Genomic DNA, 12,548 nt, shown 5'->3' on the forward strand with positions numbered 1-12,548 from the left:
ATGAATTACCACCTCACCTCAGTTCACCTGTACTTAATGTTCTTTTATTGAGCCAAATGTTTTCGAAAGAAAAGGACGCAAATACGACAGGGCATAGATATTGACAGGAACTTTTTTTTTACAGTCACATCCTATCAATAGTGCCAACAAAATTTCAACAACACATCCGGAAAATAGTGGCAGAAAATTCTTATTGACAGTACAGTGCCCAATTTGTTTCTATATACAGGACCATACTATCAAATGAGCACAAAGATGTCAATAGTGCCAAAATGAAATTGTTATTGACAAGAACACCCTATCAGTTGCTTCGACAAACACGATATACACTCTCCTTTGTGACATTTTTTACGTGTTTGCCTTTAAGTATCGCATGAATAATAGACGAACGCATTCTTCGAGGCACGAGTTTACTTTTGATAAATGCCCACTATACGTGGGGGATGAAAAAGGAAGCCACGAGGCTAGCTTCATTATACATAGGTAGGCCAGTTTATACCACCTTACATGCTAATATATACATCAGAATCATCATACGGTAACAACGCTGAAGCCATTAAGTCACCTTGTAAAAAAGATTTTAATCAGATTGTTTTCACTCATGTATACGTAGATTTCTTAGATGTCAAGCGTCAAATAAAGACAATATAAAAACGTTGTACCTGACGTATACAGACCTCAGAGGCATGATGCGAACTATTGCAAACCAAGGGTATTCTCTGTTTAATTATCAGACCCATATACTGGTTGTATTCTGTTGTTTGATCTTAGTTGACTCATGAATTCATGGCATCGTCTCTCTGTACTAGGACAATTCATGACGTCGCAAAGGTCAGACCTGCAGACAAGCCGGGTGATATCGATGTATTTCAGGAGTGACGTTGAGTATGCTTAAAGGCTCTATGAAGCCTGACGCTAACAAGCACCTCGATGTACTAGAGGATATAGATCGGTGTGACAGCAACTGGTTGTCTTCGGTTACTTCTATTGCCTGAATTCCCATAGTCTGACCGAAGTTAAATTTATACGAGTATACGTAAATGAGTAAGCCTCGGTTGGTATTCATATCTGTGTTAAGTCCTGGTTGATACTTGATTAATTTTTTTGCTCCCTCGTGCTACATATAACAGTTGCATTTGTACAGGTATATATGTTGTATGATGTTTACATGCTGCGTATAGGTCACGTTTATGGGTTGAAGTGATATAAAAACCGTCTGTTTCATGCAAGGATTCCCTAGGTAAGCGGGAATGATTATTTCTTGTGGTGAAATAGATTTTTATGCAACTTCCAGAGAAAAAGCTTCACCGCCTCCCTCTTCTAAACCCACTAGAGCCTGATGTGCAATCATTCCGGGTTCAAGAATTATGTTCTGTTCCTCCGTTAACTCAGCTCTCTCTAGCGACATTCTATGACAATGCAGTTTCCTGGGATCAAGACGTCATTGTCGGACAGACTGTGACCTTGACCCTTCCGGTTTGAATACAGCGGAGAAGCTCTTGCGACAGTGGTTCAGCCTGTGCTGTGATTGTCTCTGGCTTGTATCCATTTTCCAGTTCTTCATCCTGTAAGATTCAAAGTAAACGTTGGATGATATCAACTTTAGTGTTGCGTTTAAGAAACAACAACAGCGACTGATACTGATACGTTATTACCTCCATGAGCTATCATACAGTGAGTATGTGGCTACTCTTCCTGGAGTACAACAACATACATCTGACAGACTACATAAACTTATAATTACTGTAGACTTCCTATTCATGATCATTCCTTGATATACGATGGTACGAATAACCTCATATGCAGTATATAAACCTTGTATTTCGGTCATGCGTAAAGTCATGATGCTTGATCTGTTACACTCCCTTTCCACTAGGGCGGGGACCTCACTTCGACCACGCTGTGACCTAAAATTTGACAGATCGCTTAACGAACATGGTAAATAAAACAAACGAATCTGCGTGTTTCGTTTCAGTCATATTTCTACATTTTGCATTATATTCCAATTATGTCTTCCAGGGTTACACAAATCCAATTTAGGTCGCAGCGAGGTTGCAGTTCGATAGCCGTCTGGTAGAAAGGGGGTCTTACTCACGTTGCAATCATAGGAATCTGTTGAGCTTTCCTTCTTCGTCGACGTTCCAGTCACAATGATCTCACAGGCAGCAACGATGATGGCGAGAAGAATGCCCGCACCGAGCACCATGAACACGCCGGCAAAAACGTCCAGGCCAATGTCTCCACGTTTGACCTCGGGGTCAGGGCCGAAGAGGGGACATCCGTTCTTAGGCCACCACTTAGTCTTCAGCAGGTCCAGAGTTCCCGTTTCCTGCATCTTCAGGATCCTGATTAAGAGGGGAGGACAACTGTGAGAACCTTCTAAAGTAAAAAAAAAATCTACGTCCTTCTCAGATTCAACATGAAATCGAAGATCTTATAATTATACCTCCGTAAAATATTTTTGTGAGTTTTTGTGAATTTCTTGTTTTATGTATTACTATGAATTTCCAGCTAATTATTTTCAAGATGTTTCGTATATGTATTTTTTTGCCAGCCGAAGGTCTTTGGAGTTTGAGTTCTTTTAATTTTTCATTGTGTAAACCTTCTCAGTCAATCTACCAGTCTCTGACTACACCATATTCTGCCTCACATCCTGTCACTCTACAATATTCAAATAACTGCGGACACACACCAAGACAAACAAACAAACAAACAAACAAACACACAAACCGAAAACAATACCTCCGTTTTACGTAGGTAATGAAGTTTAACTTTCTATCTCATTCATCATTACGGTGTATTGAAATGTATGGCTGTTTATAAATCACTGACTACTTCGGGCAGCAACTCACCCAAGGGTCAATGCCTCCGCTAGAGGGCTGCCTTTCTTGGTGGGAATTCCATACCCTCTATGGAGAAATGGGACTCCAACCATCATCAGTTTACACTCAGGGTCGGTGATGACGTCGTAGGCCAGAGTTGTGTCGTCAGCCATGTAGACGTAACTTCCTATAACGTTAGTAGCAATATCATCCACGTTTAAGCTGCACGTAGTTTACATACATTACATAAGTACACGTTGAATATCTTTTCATTTGGGATTTACGAGAACGTTAAGTGAGGCTTATATTCAGCAGTATTCTTTTTATAACGGGTGAATATGTGCAATTTTGTTCCATTTTGCAATTTCATCTATATCATAAATTGAATGTTTTGTGAAAGCCGGGTACACCAGTACTCTGTTGTGAAATGGGCTTCGGTACAATGGTTCGCTAGGCGATATCTGTGCATCGTTCTTCATATACGCAAAAGCACTTAACCAGCTATGATAGTAGTTAATACAACCATTCATCAGACTGGAGAGCAACATCAAGATAACCATACCGTTGCGAGCTCTGCCCATGCCCTCCACGTAGTTCCTGACGCCGTGCTCACGGATGCTGATCATGGCATACCACATCCGCTCGAAAACCGTGCCGCTTCCTGGACAAATAAAGATAGTTTGTTTTCACTTTTACAGCAGCTGAAAATGTTTGCGTCATTGGAAGCAACGTATTTGCATTTTGGACTCATTTATCTGGAACCAAACAAGAAGTACATATTTCACTCCATTTTGCCCTATGAAGCATCATTTTGTCTAAGAGTTCATATTCAATTCCAGTGTCTCTAGCTAAAGTGTCAGTAAAAGTTAAACCTTTCTAATGCACTCAGCTTCTTGGTTTCCATAGAAGGACGGATGAAACTTGTACAGGTCGTCAGCAATGCCCAGCAAATGTTACTCGACGGTGGGTGAGCTTTTGAGACAGCCGTGCATGGAAGACTTCCATAGATTGTCTTGAGAGTAGCATGTTGTGTCCAATATATGTTCTGTGCCCTGCGCCGAAGTTTTGTGTTGGTCCCGTTCAACCACCCACGGACCCATCAAACCCAGGATTAAATCCAGAGCTGTTGGCCCTTCTCGATTAAATTACGAGAGGCAAACACAAACGAGATGAAGCTCCGCTGCAGTACTTGAAAAAGGCCACTGGGGGTCCCATCATCGAACATGACCTATGTTTTTTTCACCACTACCAACTTACCAAATATCATTAGGATCCATTCACAGTTTCTCGAGTTACGCTGTCCACTTACACACCCCACACCTCACCCCACCAGTCTCGTGACACACACACAACACATAAACGGCACCTAAAACATAACCCTCTTGGCGAAGGTAATAACCATAGGGACTCAAAGCCACGTGTTTTTAGATACCTATTATACCTTCTGGCTCCGTTGCGCGTGACTGGAAAAACTTGTAGTACCCTCCTCCCCGCACCAGACCGTAAGGGATGTCGGTCTGTGCCGCTAGGTCCTCAAGGGAATTGATGGAGGAAGACATTCGATTCACCTGTAGTTTCAAAACAAACCTAGATTCTGATATGTTGTCAATAGTAAATATGTTATAAGCACGATTTAGCTGTTATTTTTATGAAGCCATTCCTGCATTTTGAATGATGACTACTTCAAATGAGATTCAAAGATGACGATTTGAAGCTATGGAACTAAACAGCAGCAACAACAACATTAGATAAACTAAAACAGGCAAATAATGAAACAATAAGGGTGCAAACAGCTGGATACACTTCCAACCCCCTGCTGTTAGAAACTGAAAAACGGCAATCGCACAAAAATATCAATGAGATTTTGATCTAATGGATAGTTTAGTATTTTATGACCGACGAACAAAAGTGAATTTCATGAAGAATGATAATCATTTTGCGTCACCATAAAGATGTTTTGAATACAGCGTGTTCATGAGCCATGAGAGGTTGCCTACCATCTTCTCAACATTTCTTGTACCTTTCTTCCACATTTCTAAAAGATACATAAACATCTTATGACTGTTTGCGGGAGAGATGCAGACATTGATAACTCGTCGCACATCATTAGACTATTAGGGTCCCTCGCCAGACCGTTATCAGATTAGTAACGGTTACCGTGAGGTGACATGATCCATTTAAATCGTTCCATGTACAGCTAAGTAATGTTATGACCTTCTGCCTTTTAATTCTACGTTTCATGACCGCCGTAAATATTTACGAAGATCAAAATCATTTCACGCTTCCCAGACCGGAAACAGTGCGCGGGCAGGAAAGTTACAAATGACAATGGCGCCAAGCTATAGGGAAAAGTGGGTCGATTGATTTGATCCACCCGTCTGGTTCTGAATAGTCCAATAAACGGACCTGTTGAAGATTCCTGTAGTAGGGTTACCTCTTCCGTCATGTAATCAATGTATTGGACACACAGGATTAAAGTCTTTTCAGACCTTAATTTGCATGCAAAAAGGTGGTGGGACTATCACAAGCTGTTTGATTGGAAGTAGTGATGTGCGCTGAGATTCGTGTCGGTCCAATTAAAATCACGATACTCATCATGCTGTGGAGGTTCTGCGATATGACGCTTAATTTGGCGAGTTGTATACATTTGTATGATTGTCAAAACGGTACCGGTCTTGCGATGAACATAAAAGAATCATTTTGAGTCCTATATGCTAAAGTGCCAGAGAAATGACATTTTCTCCATCATTCACGTCAAAATGTGTTCTTTTTTGAAAACATCTACTATATGTAGTCTTTTGACTAATTGTCTACTATGTGCTGTTTAGTGAGACAAATTAGCAATAGAACGTGACAGAAAGGACTCCCCATTAGCTAGTGCGTCTAGGTGTCCTGTCTGTGACGTCACGATCTGTTGCTAATTTGTCTCACTAAAGAGCACACAGCAGACTAGTGCTTTAAAGACTACATGGATTTTTTTTCTGATTTTTTACGTGAATGATAGATGAAATTTCCTTTCATTGTTTCTTTAATAAAGAAAACGCCCGTACCGTGAGAGAGGCGGTGAGGTTGGCGGTGTAGGTGGTGATGACAATCAGCGCGAAGAACCACCAGAACGCCACCAGGATCCTCACGGGAGGGGAGCGAGGGGCCGGCTCTCCGCCTACAACACAGCGGCAGGTGGGGAGAACAGCACAGCAATGAAAATGGTTCAGTTCCCTCCGGACGTAACCGTCCCTGACTCTTAAATGCACCCAATGTGTTAAAATAATGCCTAGAAAATTGCATCAGACACATTCATATTGAAGAAAGTAGTTTTGCATTCCTTTGGGCTCCATCGACCTTGTGAGCCATAGATATCCACCTGCATTATGAGATTTTGTTTTTGAAGTCATCAATTTTTCCGCTTCCCCGCGGTTCTTGGTAATTTCAGGTCCATTCTGCTAGGCTCTGGTGGGTGGTAAAATTGCACACAGCCATTTTGAACATTCGGTTAGACGAGGCTGGTGAATTCCTCAAAGTATACCGCAAAAAGCTTTACAGGCTGTAATGGGTACGTGAAATGTTGCTGTGTACATCATACATCTTGTTATGATTTCCTGTCAAGATATCAAGAATACGATTCCGAACATTGAAACCACTGATATTACTAACTAACTTTAACTAACCTTTCCTCATAACTGACCACAGTGCCAGCCAGAAGCTGTTCTGAAGAGTGAACTTGTCGTCGTTGTCGTTCACCGGATCGCCGACCTTTGACCTTAGCCTCCAGCGACTCACCAGGGAAATGGCGGCAGAGATCACGAAGAATGCAACTGTCAAAATCAATGAACAAATGTTTCGCCAGAAGTTAGTAACGATATATCAAACTGAACAACAGGTGAAAGGAGAAAGACGTCAAGTCCTAATGTGTTTAACTGAAAGTACGCATATGCATGTGGTACCGGTAGATATTTAAGTTGATATTGAACGAATATCAAATCCAATCATTCAAATCTTGACAGAAGATTATGACGTCAGACGTGACGAAAGTGTATGAGCTGGTTTACGGTTTCAACTGTGCACACGCGAGGTCAGTAGTGGTTAGGGTGTGTTTGGGAGTCAAATTTGACTCTTAATCTAAACTGGTCAGACAGCTCTTGACCTACCGCCAACTATAATTAATAATTAATAATTTCTTAGGTGTGGGTGGGGGATGTAGGCACACGTTAGGTTTTTGTTGTATTCTCAGTTTGGTCTTGTATATACATATATTTATATTCATTTATTTATTTATGAGTTTGTGTATTTGTCAAGTGGCGCTGGCAAAATAAGTTGTATAACTTGAGTGCATCGTCACTTTGTCTTTGTCTCTGTTATTTCTGAATAAAATAAAAAAATACCGCCAACCTTGGTTGGTTAGTGGTCGGGAGCCATGTTCGGCCATGTGTAACCTGCGCTTTATACTTCAACTCACCCATGATGGCTAGCCACACCTCTGTCCTGAAAGGCTTGACAAAGCCGAAGTAGCCCATTTGATTCAGCTCGGGCGCTTTGGTCACCATGCCGACCCCGGAGTGCATGAAGGGCGTGGTGAAGTCCACCACCATCTGACGGTCTGGGCTGACGCTCAGCGGCGCGACAGAGAAGTCCGCATTCTGTACGAACAACACAGCCGTCAGAACATTCCGGCCTAAATGGGGTAGGGAATTTCTCGAGCAGCCTTCGTAACTTCGTAACCTAATGGGTCAGTGAAGTCATGCTTGTCTGGAGCTCGAGCATTGATGTTTCTGACCTAGGGTGAAGAGATGCTGCTACAGTAACTAGTAAGTTAATCAGTGCTTAGCTGAGTGGCCCCCTACGGCCTTCCGCTGAGCGAGTTCGTTAAAATATGATATTCTCGAAAGTGCCTCTCGAACCTTCGTGGAATTTGTTAGACATTCGTTTCTATAAGACGCGATCCACTTACATCCACTGACTTCGTCGATGAGCAAGTAGCCAAACATAGATGAGCAAAAACACAGCCATATCATAACTTCAAAAATCGATCCTCACAGGGAGTATTTGATTTTGTTTATGTTTGCTCTTACTCATTTGCGTTCCAAAGAACAATCAAATAATGATGACATCTTCGCAGCGATGGTCTTTTTGAAGTTTATTCCATTCACTACTTTGTCTTTTAACTTCCACATTATTGGAAAATCTAAATGTAGGTCGGGATGTCGCCGTCGTGACCAACAAAAGAATTAGTTGTGACAAGGCGATCATTTATCTTTGTCATGTCTGCTGATAGACAGATAGGCTTGTAGGTAGTCTACCGATAGCGTGATTGGCTTATGAGAGATAAGGTTAGCTGGCATAATTACGTTATGAATCAGGCAAGAAAACGCGGTTTGACAGTACCACCATCAATTTTCAAACCAGCAGATCTGTAGAAACTTGAGCTACTCATAGGAACAAAATCGAATCATTGTTCTCACAGTACTAATGTCTACTTGGCACACAGTGCAGGAAGAACAGACAAATCAAATAGAAACCTAGAATGAGTCTCAGGGAAAAGCTACTTAACATAATTATCTTTTTAACACTGAGATGATTGGCTAAATGTTACAGACATAGTTTGCTGACTGCAAAGTTCGAGAAAATGTCAGAAACAATATAACAATCCATTCTTCGTTTGTTTGGCATGTATTTACAAGTGTATGACTTGTCTTTTCTTGTCCCCAACAGGCATTGAAAGACGCGCTTTCTTCTTTTGGTAGAACAAGAAGTTCTGGAGAGCAGACTTCACTTGCTACAGTTCGTAAGAGGAGGACCGATGATACTGCACCCGATTTCTACTAAAACAGTACTATCTGTTAGACAGTTAACTACACTGACCTCATTCAGAATTTCTCGGATCTGTCCGGTCCAGTTGCCACTCTTCTTTTTCACGCCGAACCCGCGGACATCGTACATCTCGTAGTCGAAGCCGAGATATCGCGAGAGTTCGGTCACCATGTCGACGCAGAAGCCGTAGTACTCAGTTTCGTTGTTGTCACCAATACGTTTCATAGTGAATGGAGCCCTCTGGAAATTAACATACATGTTTTGTTACACAACTTGCATGGGAACGTGTGAAATACATAATATCCATGTAATCTATGCGATTTAATCAGCAAAAATTGTGATACCTCTTGAGTTTAAAGATGGCAATCATCTTATAGAAGAATCGCCCCTTGCTACATTAATCAACATCTCACACTGGACTTCAAAATCGCCTGATGAATTGGGCCTTTTCGAATTCAATCTTTGGTGCGATCCTCTGGATGGATCTGGCCCATATTCTCATGTGCTAATTAAAAGGTCATCCCCGTGTCCTCAAACATACCCCACGCACCATGACCACGCATATATTGGCACAAAGGTAGCATTTTATTTCACTCTTGAGATTCGTTATGAGGAACATTTTGCTTAGTGAATCACGGTTTGATATCTGCCTGGGGTGTAATATACTACAACTGAAATAATAAAAATCTCCAAGAAGATCGGGGGGGGAATAGTCACGTTTTCTGACTGGAGCCGTGCGGTTTTATATTAAACAAGTCCATTTCAACCTATATTTCTAACATCACAAAGGGACGAGAAGAAGCCGAACCTATGTATCAGAGTAATTTTAGAACCATTGTTTTAGATTAGTATCAAAAGTCCTGTCAGTGTCATTACATGTACTTTACCACGAATTTTGTATCGCTAGGCCTGTACCGTAGCCCTATAGGGTATGAATGTACAATAGAGGTTATTAGTATTTTTTGGGCCCAGCCAGAAATCGTCACGATTTTGCCCCCAAGATCTCCTCAGAGATAACTGCTACTACATACCTCCACAGTCACTACCCGTAAGGTCTTGTTGAAGATGTCGCTTGAGAGATGCCCGAGCTGCTCCATCATATCCCTCAGCTTTGTGCCCATGATGTCCGTCTCTTTCCCTGCTGTGTAGCCCTCTAGTCATAAACCGATGGTAAGGGTGGTTGTTCCGTTCAGCGACCGTTCAAGGGCCTCTTCCGTGCGAATGTTTATGAGTATTCCACCTTTGGAATGTGGCTATTCTAGGAATATAACACAGGACCCAATAATAGTCAATTGCTCCATGTGATAGCTCGTGCTGTCTTATTTTTATGATGGAAGATATTATTCTTATCATTAATCAAAACAAACAAGAAGACCAGCCGGCTCACCCTGGTTTTAAAAAAAAGGAGGAGATTCGGATTACACACGGCTTCTCATAGATGGAATCAATGATATTGATTTAGTCAAGATGCATACGCCCGCCACAGGGTCTCTTGTTTTCTATATATCACGCCTAAACCTCGTTAGGATTTGGCGGTCTAGATCATCATAAGGGATTTGCCTCTTCCATCATTACAAGTCAGCTTAAATGACTCTTAAGAGTTTAGATCTAATGATCAATAACGATAAGAAGCATATCGCCGGCTTTCACAGGAAACAGACAGTACACCATGCGGACAGTCTATTCAGGTCTCGATCAGAATGCAGGTGAGCACGGCTATGTGTGAAGGCCAGGGTTATTTGTGGTGATGTTGTGGGAAGGTTGGAGGTTACCGTAAGGACATTATCAACCCTGCGCAGGACAACATCCAGCATACATGCACTCGTAAACTATATTGGAAAGTGAGATTTCAAAGGGAACTCAAACTTTTATAATGCCATGTCGATAGATGGGGCTCAAGAAACCAAGCGAACTCAGCAATGATACAACGCAACTTTAATTTGGAAAATGTTGATGGACAATACGGAAGATATTTTCTTTCTTGCTCTATCCTATTGGACCATGATTTATAACTCAAGGCAATGAACGTGAATGTCAGATAAGTGTATGATAACTACTTTATCTTAGTCTTTACTTTGATTGAAGTAAAATCTGTTGAAAGAAAACAAATATCTGATCACGGATTCCGTATCTCACACCAGAGGAATTCTGTACCCCTCCATCACCTTTCTGTAGCTCACACTGAAGGCAATAAAACACAGTTATCGATCGATGCAGGCCTGGTAACTACTCTCAGGTAATTTGTCTCTCTGCCATTAGAAAGATAAGTGCAGTTCTTAACAGCTTAGGAGTAGGCGATTTCTGCTACTACCTGGTACACATGAGGTAGCAACCATACGGTCTTCTTGGCGGGATCGTGGTAATCGCTGTGTTTACCACGATCCCAAGCAGATACGAGGCCCAAGCAGATACGGGGGCTCAAGCAGATACGCCAGTAAAACGCTAGTGGGATTAGGCCTGTAACGGAGGCTATCACAACAGGTGTGACTCACGATGTTAAAGTATTGGAATAATCAATATAGACAAGAAACATCGGAGATGCAAAGTGAAATATACACACCATGAAACTGGATCAGAGATATGGGCAATCACAGACTAAGTGACAGATGCTTTTGGCTGGACTACGTTATTGTCCATTGGAGGAAAAATCGGTGTAATTTGAGTTATGTTTGCTTCCTCGTGGAAAACAGAATGTCGTTGAACACATTCTGTCGACACCGTTCCCACTCTGGCATTCAGCCAATTTCATGCAAACTTCGCCCAACGTAGAATAAGGCCCATCTATGTATAATCTATGCCTAAAATCTAAGTGTGCACACAAAAGATAAGAGTTTGACGTGTAACTCTGTCCTCCTACACATTTTCCAGCGTTTAGTGCGGAAATTTAGCAATTTTTTCATTCAAACCTCGTCCATCCTAAAACGCCCATCTATTTCTTATCTCTAATCACAATCGTCAAGATGAATTCTAGGGGATACGTCATGAGGAAATAGGTCAGACCGTGGTCGAATGGTGAGTCTTTCCAAGCGACGATATGTTAATGAGACGGTGAAGCAATAAAGTGATCTTGGAACAGAAGGGGGCGTATTCATTGTTTGTTTGTTTATCTATCTATTTGCACAACAAGAAAATACATAATACATAATACGATAAACAATAGATAAAAACATGTACAGGAGGAGGGATAAGGCGTATGTAGCTTATACTAGGCTCTCCTCCTCTATACTAATCAACATTAATGAAATAATATAGCAAAGTAGTATATAGAATATGCTAACGATAGCTAAGAATAATCAAATAATTAAAGGTGTGAATTAAGATAAGATAATAACTGAACATATGACACTGCTACAGGGGGCTAGGATGGCTTATGAGATTGTTACTCAATCTGCCAATATGCACGCATATGCTATTCCCATCGTCATCTCTGTCATTTGCGCTTAATTTGCTTGGTGTGTTGACTGTGTTCTCCGTTGGAATGCTTATTTTTATCAATTTTTAACCTGAAGCCCCAACCTCTTGCTCCTTGTCCCAGGAATGTCTTTACATGGCTTTACATTGCACCATCACTGCAACTTCCCAAAGTCAGACTAGAATCCGGCCGTAGAAAATTTGCGTACAGGGGTGCATTTGCCTGGAATGATTTGCCGGCTACAGTTAGAGTGGCCACGTCGGGCCTAACTTTTAAAAAGCTAGTAAAACAGTACTGCTGACCTCTGACCTCCAGACCCGGCCTGCCACATCGACTTTGATTTACGATATATGATTTGGATTTGACGCTCGGTTGTGTATATATCATTATGTTGGTTACTTTTTGTTCATTAGTCTATGTTATTTCCTTGTTATGTTATTCAGTCTGTTTATGTTATTCTGTACAGGGCACGCATGAAAAGCAGTGTGTTTAGCACTGAGTGCGCC

At 41.5% G+C, this 12,548-nt stretch overlaps 1 protein-coding gene across 2 annotated transcripts; it reads right to left on the reverse strand.

Annotated features, from left to right (window-relative positions):
• Positions 1-561: 561 nt before the first annotated feature.
• Positions 562-9,884, reverse strand: LOC136428744 (glutamate receptor ionotropic, kainate 2-like). Of its 2 annotated transcripts, none has more exons than XM_066418479.1 (10): positions 9,662-9,884; positions 8,682-8,870; positions 7,279-7,459; positions 6,491-6,637; positions 5,873-5,985; positions 4,264-4,390; positions 3,385-3,483; positions 2,853-3,009; positions 2,096-2,345; positions 562-1,565 (listed from the first exon to the last, which is right to left on the reverse strand). In XM_066418479.1, the coding sequence occupies exons 1-10, from the start codon at positions 9,749-9,751 to the stop codon at positions 1,434-1,436; spliced, it is 1,485 nt and encodes a 494-aa protein (XP_066274576.1). In that variant the 5' UTR covers positions 9,752-9,884; the 3' UTR covers positions 562-1,433. The 2 variants fall into 2 exon arrangements, with proteins under 2 accessions (XP_066274576.1, XP_066274575.1); XM_066418478.1 differs by having other exon boundaries at positions 4,255-4,390.
• Positions 9,885-12,548: the final 2,664 nt, after the last annotated feature.

This window comes from Branchiostoma lanceolatum, chromosome 2 (assembly GCF_035083965.1).
Source record: "Branchiostoma lanceolatum isolate klBraLanc5 chromosome 2, klBraLanc5.hap2, whole genome shotgun sequence".
NCBI lineage: Eukaryota > Metazoa > Chordata > Leptocardii > Amphioxiformes > Branchiostomatidae > Branchiostoma > Branchiostoma lanceolatum.

Bases quoted from the DNA above. Each gene is read 5' to 3' on its own strand.
- LOC136428744 (XM_066418478.1), bottom strand. From the start codon at position 9,751: ATGGGCACAAAGCTGAGGGATATGATGGAGCAGCTCGGGCATCTCTCA. The intron at 5,986-6,490 runs GTTAGTTAAAGT...GCTGTGTTGTAG, and splicing joins GTGGTCAGTTATGAGGAAAG to GCGGAGAGCCGGCCCCTCGC. The intron at 4,391-5,872 runs GTACGGGCGTTT...TTGAAACTACAG, and splicing joins ACCTCACCGCCTCTCTCACG to GTGAATCGAATGTCTTCCTC.